Consider the following 8,112-nt stretch of genomic DNA (forward strand, 5'->3'; position numbering starts at 1 on the left):
CAGTGTGAGCACACTGTACACTGTATGTTCCCAGGTCTTTTTATTTTGTCGTTCAGAGATTGAATCTAAATAGAAATGCTGTCCAATGATTCCTAACGTATGGAGCACACTTTAAACCAGGCAGGGAAGGGACTTGGGTAAGTGCGTTCACTAGATTCCAAACACACAATATCTTTCTAAGTGGGACTGCAACGTGCCCACCAAGCACAGCGTGATAACACTGGTTCTCCCTGGAAGATATTATAGTGAAGGTGGGAAAGTGTTTTAGTTACAACAGATTGTACTTTTCTAGCAAATCCGCAGCTTCCCTTTGTACCTTGTGTTGTAGATGACTGCTTTCCCAACCCTTGCGAAAATGGAGGGACCTGCATTGAAGAAGAGGATGGTGACTTCAGCTGCCTGTGTTTGCCAGGCTATTTGGGAAAAGTCTGTGAAATAAGTGAGTGTATAGGGAGTCAAGAGATCATTTTAATAGTTTGATGTTCCATTGTAACACATTTATAGCACAGTCAGGGTCAAAGGAAGTTAACCAATGTTTCACTGACAATATATTTACTTTGCGTAAACACATAACCTTCAACCAGCAACCGCAATGTAGACTGTTACTCACGAACGGCCATTTAAATATGGCAAGGCCAGAAATGGGATTATGTAGCCAGACATAGAGAAATGGAACTCATTGAGTTCAACGAGCATGGAGTGTACATTCTTGCATAGTATCTTTTTTATTTTTACCACGGGACACATTGCATTCCCCTCCATTTCAAGAATGGATCTTCTTCCATCTTACACAGATGCACAAAATTAGTACTGGTTCCAAGCCACGATTGTGCGATTAGTATCGTACAAAACACATACTGTATATCTTCATATGATACATTGTAAATCTACACCAGATATTTCAGGCTCACGAATATCGACACGAACAAGTCTCGTACACCTTGATGCTGGTGCTTAGTGAGGTTTCTGAACTTAGGTTCTAGAAGAGGAAGTCCACCAACACCAGATCAGTGACTTGATATGGTGTAGATGTAGTTATGGTGCACTTTACATGGTTGGAAATTGGAGCAGATCGCCAAGGTTTGATTCCCTAATATACATTTCTTCTCTCGGTTAAATTGTATGTTACAGGTCGGTAACAAAGTTTGAGGGTAGACCTTTCTGGATTTTGAGTAGATTACCAGGATTTGGGACCCTGAGGTTATTGCGAGTCCACAAATGCGTTGACATGACTCATGCTTCGGTTTAAAGATACATTAATGATAAAGGTTACTGATTATATCTAGATATCACATTAGGTTCAAGAAGGGCACGTGTCAAAATCGGCTTTGCTAGTTCATTTGTGAATTTTCCTACAAATCTAAAATTCGCATATTTTACTAAGGAATTTTTAGGGTAAAACATGTGAGCAAAACAGTTAACATTTACCATACAAACTACATTTGTCGGGGGTTTTTTTCTCAGTGAAAACTCTGCCCCGTGGTTTATATTTTGAATTTATTTGTTTTTCAATTTTTTTTTACCTTTTCGAACATTTTTAAAAATAAATGTTCTACGAATATTCTGTAATTAAAAAAAAACAAATTTTCTTAATATTTAGAATATCCTCAAAATTTCAAATAAAAAAGTAAAAATAAATAAAACATTAGTGGGGAATATATTCAAACACAGGTGATTTTGCAAATCTTCGAAAATATGAAACGTTGACGTTTTCACAGCAAATTGGAATTGTGCTCTTCACTACATTAAGTTAGCAAGCTTTGTTAGTTACTGGTTAGGCCAGTGTTTTTCAACCAGGGTTCTTAGGAACCCTTGGGTTCCCTGGGCCTCCCTAAAGGGGTCCCTGTAATTTTCTGGTAATTTAAAAATTGTACCAAACACAGAAGAATTTACAATGTATCTGATCTCAGACGCGCTATTAGAGAGGGTTGGGGTTCCTTACAATGCATCTGATCTCAGACGCGCTATTAGAGAGGGTTGGGGTTCCTTACAATGCATCTGATCTCAGACGTGCTATTAGAGAGGGTTGGGGTTCCTTACAATGCATCTGATCTCAGACGTGCTATTAGAGAGGGTTGGGGTTCCTTACAATGCATCTGATCCCAGACGCGCTATTAGAGAGGGTTGCACTTCCTTACAATTTATTTGATCTCAGACGCACTATTAGAGAAGGTCGGGGTTCCTTACAATGCATCTGATCTCAGACGCGCTATTAGAGAGGGTTGGGATTCCTTACAATGCACCTGATCTCAGACACGCTATTAGAGAGGGTAGGGGTTCCTCAGAATTTCACATAGGGTTCCTTAACCAAAAAAGGTTTGGAAACCACTAGGTTAGACTTACTGTTCAAACGTTGGACTTTGGGTGGTTTGTACAATTTGAAAGTTGATCTTTCAGGATCAAGTATAGACATGAAAAGGTACAGCAATTGGTCTCCTTCCAAGTTAGGTAGAGTTAGGGATCTTGCCATCTGCCTCCACTTCTTATTGCCCCATCTCGCTGTTTCCGGCCAGATGTAGAGAAGTGCTTTGACGACTGGGATACATTCCAGGGGTTTTGCTACAAGCACTTCTATACCCGAAGAAGCTGGGAAGATGCTGAGATGCACTGCAGAGATTCCGGAGGGCACCTAGCAAGTATCACGACCCCGGAAGAGCAAGACTTTGTTAACAGTAAGTGATTAGGAAAGGATGCAGATAATCCATCACCAGTAACAGCCACAAAGGTCAGGCCTGTACAACTGGCCATGGGGGATATGTTATATACAGATAAAAAAAACCTTTGTAAATAGCTATGAAACCATTGCGCACAATTACAAGTCACATCTGCATCCTGATACTATTATACGACAAAAGCGATATGTCCACAAAATATGCATTAAGAATTATTTCCATCCCCTCACTCTCCTCCTAACTCAATGTAACATTTCCATTCGGGATGCCATCTTTACTGTCTTTTCATATGGTGTATCTCAGGGGAGGCCAACTCCAGTCCTCAAAGGCCACCAACAGGTCAGGTTTGCAGGATATCCCTGCTTCAGCACAGGTGGCTGAATCAGTCCCTGCTTCAGCACAGGTGGCTCAATCAGAGGCTCAGACTGAGCCTCTGACTGAGCCACCTGTGCTGAAGCAGAGACTGATTGAGCCACCTCTGCTGAAGCAGGGACTGATTCAGCCACCTGTGCTGAAGCAGGGATATCCTGCAACCCTAACCTATTGATGACTGGAGTTGGCCACCCCTGGTGTATCTGTATCCAGGTTTATTGTAAAGGTTTTGGTTATGTCCTCACAAATAAACCCCAGCATTTATACTGCAGGGCTTATCTGCAGTCAGTACATCTGCAATGCAGAATACTGTATTTGTAGCCACCTCTACCAATTAGGATATTAGGGTAAACATAGCAGTTATCTGCTTTAAAATCCTACGTAAACTGTCTGCAGATGGAAATAGCATAAATATATCGCAGCGTCCATAATAATGTTGTTTTAGGGATACACAAAATAAATTGAAACACCTTCAATGAATCAACGGAATATAGAAACAAAAATATATATTTTTAAAGAAAAGCCAAAAAAAAAAAAAAGAAGAGACTGAATCATGAAATGAATCCTGTTTTCATAACCATCTGTTCAAGTGTTGGAGCGAGAGGCGATCAATCAACAATCAGCTCATCCTACATCACCGAAATACTGTTAGTTACTTTACTCGCGGACTGTGGAGGCACCAACATTTCATCCAATGCAGGAGGCTTCATTAGGGTATATGTGAGACGAACTGGTGGTTGGTTTTGTGCCAAGTTGGGTGCCCTCACTCGGGGGTTTGCCCTGGGTTTTGACTTTTTTTCTTGTATGTGTAGCAATGAGATTTTTTTTTGGGGGGGGGGTCACCCACTTGCCCCCATTCACACCCCTTACCTCTGTGTAACTGCAGACAAATACAAGGAGTACCAGTGGACGGGCCTGAATGATAGAACAATTGAAGGTGACTTTCAGTGGTCAGATGGGAACCCTTTGGTAAGATGCCTACAGCTGCTGTATAATCATTCATAGCAAAAAGCTGCAATGCTGACACTTTGTGAACCTTACAACAGGTCTTTGTTGTTTCTTTGGGGGAGTAGGGGGGGGGGGGGCAGGGGGAGGGATTGTTGTATCCACTGAACCATGGAAAATAAGCACTTTTTCTAGGGCAAAATATAACCCAAAGTTGCTCAAATACACACACAACCCTAGTACACGAGCATATCAAATAAACCATCCAATGCCGTAACTACCAGGCTGCACGTCCCTATTACATGCTAGGACCCTATGGCCGTATTACAACAGGTATTCACCATTGTATCCCCTCTTCTCGCTGATACTGTTAGCTCTATGAGAATTGGCACCAAGGTCAGCCTGACAGCTATTTCCTCTCTGGAGAAAACTGTGTGGTGATGGTGTGGCATGATGAAGGTCATTGGAGTGATGTCCCCTGCAACTACCACCTTCCGTACACCTGCAAAATTGGGCTAGGTAAGAGCTACACGTTCACTGACTTAACCACAGCCCAATATTATTCTTTTCCAATCATGCACAAATCTTGTCCCGGAAAGTCATTTCCTGCAGGACTGAACTTGGTGTTGGGAAGGTATGGACACAACGGACTTCATTGTCTGGTGTCCCTTCCGGTGTGTCATAGTATGGGCATAGAATGGTGGGATGTGTTGGGATATTCTGTACCAACACTACCATTGAATTCTATGGAAACTCTACAACATTCTGCATTCTATCAGGTTATGTCCTGGGGAACAATATCACGCGCTACAACTGTGTGCGGCATGAAGCATGAGCAAAATATTCAGCAGCAGCTACTAGAGAGCTCCAATTATGTTATTGGGAAGGAGGAGCTTAGCCTTTGAAGTGGGTGAACCCAGTTCGAATCCCAGTGTGAGTTCTCCTTGTGACCTTGGGCAAGGCTCCCTGTGCCTCAGGCACCAAACTTAGATTGTAAGATCTACCAGGAAGCAACTCATTATGCTTGCAAAATTCAACGTAGAGCGCCGTGTCAACCGTCACACGCGCTATATAAGAAGAAGAAATAACAAGGTATATTTAACACTTATATTTAATACACTTCTACTACTGACTTGCTATTTACATGCATGTTAAATTCAGAAATACGCGACAGGAGCTGGAGATTATATTACTATATGATATATGATATGCTATTATCCAGTTGTAAAAATGCAGCCAAGATTTCATTCCAGTGTAGGTGTAGGGCTTACAGAGTGTAACATCACCTACTTCTTTGTTCTAGTGTCCTGTGGTTCCCCTCCAGAAGTGGCCAATGCTTCCATGTATGGCAAACCAAAAACACATTACCAGATCAGCTCTATTGTGGGGTATCGTTGCCAGGATGGATTTCTTCAGCGCAATTCACCCATCATAAAGTGTCAAGCAGATGGCTTATGGGAGGAGCCTCAACTAGACTGCATTCCAGGTGAGTAAAAACAAGGACCATGCTCTGTTATAGAACCTCTCACATAAACATCTCCCAAGTCAAAGGAGATCCAATGTTCTACAGCAACTAAGGAAAGCCGGGATGTGCTAAACCATATTTATCCACTGTCACTTTCTGTGTTTGAGTCAGTATTTCTGTTTTTTTTTTTAAGTCCAGCCTTAAAACCGATGTTCCTCTTTTGTTTTTTTTCTGTAGCGCTGCAATGATCTGAACATTTGAGGTTCCGTGTCCTCCTACCCACTGTTCTAAGATGTTTCACCGAAGAGACCACATGCAACAGCTCTGGAACCTTCTCCCTTTGCCCCCTTGCTGCAGAAGGAGCATGCAGTGCAATGAGGGAGATAAAGTGACTTGGTCAAAACCACAAGGATTGACTTTTGTACCGGGGTGCATCACTTCATAGACAGGTGCTTTGGACCACATATAACGCGACCCCTTCACTGCCAGATGATCTTGAGACTGTCAGTGAAGAAGTTTAACCAGCCCCAATAAACAGATTCTTGTGGATGATGTTTTGGAGTCTCTCTTTTCTAAATAGTAGACGCTGGATGGGAATAAATATTGCTTTATAAACCAGTAGCGTATTTTCCAGAGGCCATCAGGAAAGGCAGACTCAAACAGCACAGATCTACCGTACTGTGTAACTTTTCTTATTGGGTTTAATATTAGCTTTACCGCCTTGCTGGTGCTAGATATAAACAGACTTAAATGTCACAGTGCAGCCCAAGAGTGACCTCAATCAAAGGGATGTGTTATTGTATTGGACTAGTATTCTTTTTTAATGTTTTATTTTTTAATTTCACCCAATTTTTATACTAATTTTATTTTAAATGAGGATTCCAGTTAGTTTTTTGCGTCTGGTGTACACATATTCCCTCCATCCCAATTAGATTGTAAGCTCCTTGGGCAGGGATTCTCTTTTTCCCAGGGTGTACGGTAATATCTAGTGCTCTTATCTCTGTATCAGTATTGCCTTGTACTTTATTATGTTTCTACTGTAAATTGCCGTATAACAATGAAATAATAATATTAATAACAATTAGGGCTCTCACTGGGGTTCTATTTCTACTCATTAAATCCCTTTCCGGCAGTATAATAGTAGTTGTGACAGTGACACCATGTGGCTAATGTAGCAATTACAGGAGAGGGTCCCAACCATCAACCGTCACCATCATGAATATAAATTATAGTGTTCACACATCAAAGGATACTGGTTTGCAAAGATTTCCTGTTACAGTACACGTCTCCCTCCCCAAACCTTGCCCTTGCAAAGGTGCAAAAGGGAATGTAGCATACAGCATAGGAGCAGATATTGCGTATAACATGGATTACTTCCTGCAGACAGAATACTGGCACCAACGTGTGATACTGAATAGTTGATGACACATAAGAGTAGATTAGACCAGGTGTGCTCAATACCAGTCCTCAGCCCCCCTCCCCACCTTCCCCAATAGATCAAGAGTTTCTGGATATAGCAGCTTCAGCCCAGGTGGCTCAATCAGTCCCTGCTTCAGCACTAGGGTTGCCAGGTGGCTTCTCCAAAAATACTGGACACAATGGTGAAAGGTGTGACGCACTCGAGTCACACACATACACACCCACACACCCCCTCTCACCTCTACTCCGTGCTGTTTCCTCCTCTCCTTGGCCCCATCTACAGGCTGCTGATACCTCCTCTTGATTGGCTGCATTACACAGCAGCAGCCAATGAGGATGGAGGAAGTTTCCCAGCCCCCTAATAGCCCCGCTCTTTTCCTGCTCTGGGATATCCCGTGGCCCCCCAAGCCGTTCAGGTCACTATGTCCAGAGAGGTAATACCGGTATACACATACACGCCCAGAGAGGTAATACCGGTATACATATACACGCCCAGAGAGGTAATACCGGTATACACAGACACGCCCAGAGAGGTAATACCAGTATACACATACACGCCCAGAGAGGTAATACCTGTATACACATACACGCCCAGAGAGGTAATACCGGTATACACAGACACGCCCAGAGAGGTAATACCGGTATACACACATACACGCCCAGAGAGGTAATACCGGTATACACAGACACGCCCAGAGAGGTAATACCGGTATACACAGACACGCCCAGAGAGGTAATACCGGTATACACATACACGCCCAGAGAGGTAATACCAGTATACACATACACGCCCAGAGAGGTAATACCTGTATACACATACACGCCCAGAGAGGTAATACCGGTATACACATACACGCCCAGAGAGGTAATACCGGTATACATAGACACGCCCAGAGAGGTAATACCGGTATACACATACACGCCCAGAGAGGTAATACCGGTATACACATACACGCCCAGAGAGGTAATACCGGTATACACATACACACCCAGAGAGGTAATACCGTATACACATACACGCCCAGAGAGGTAACACCGGTATACACATACACACCCAGAGAGGTAACACCGGTATACACATACACATACACGTCCAGTATTACCTCTCATCTTTTACTTCACAGTGTCCAGATACAGGACAGTCCGGTTCAATACTGGAAACCTAGCAACCCTGTGGTAACAGCAAAGGTGGTGCAGTCCTTGACTAAGCCTCTGATTGAGCCACCTGTGCTGAAGCAG

At 42.9% G+C, this 8,112-nt stretch overlaps 1 protein-coding gene across 1 annotated transcript in view; it reads left to right on the top strand.

Annotated features, from left to right (window-relative positions):
• Positions 1-6,499, top strand: part of BCAN (brevican) — a 30,415-nt gene extending 23,916 nt beyond the window's left edge. Inside the window, exons 9-14 of the mRNA XM_075607691.1 lie at positions 329-439; positions 2,514-2,672; positions 3,931-4,013; positions 4,364-4,508; positions 5,293-5,475; positions 5,692-6,499. Coding sequence (XP_075463806.1) covers positions 329-439; positions 2,514-2,672; positions 3,931-4,013; positions 4,364-4,508; positions 5,293-5,475; positions 5,692-5,702 — 692 coding nt within the window. The 3' untranslated portion in view covers positions 5,703-6,499. The remainder of the gene's footprint in view (positions 1-328; positions 440-2,513; positions 2,673-3,930; positions 4,014-4,363; positions 4,509-5,292; positions 5,476-5,691) is intronic.
• The last annotated feature ends 1,613 nt before the right edge of the window (positions 6,500-8,112 follow it).

This window comes from Ascaphus truei, chromosome 7 (genome assembly GCF_040206685.1).
Source record: "Ascaphus truei isolate aAscTru1 chromosome 7, aAscTru1.hap1, whole genome shotgun sequence".
NCBI lineage: Eukaryota > Metazoa > Chordata > Amphibia > Anura > Ascaphidae > Ascaphus > Ascaphus truei.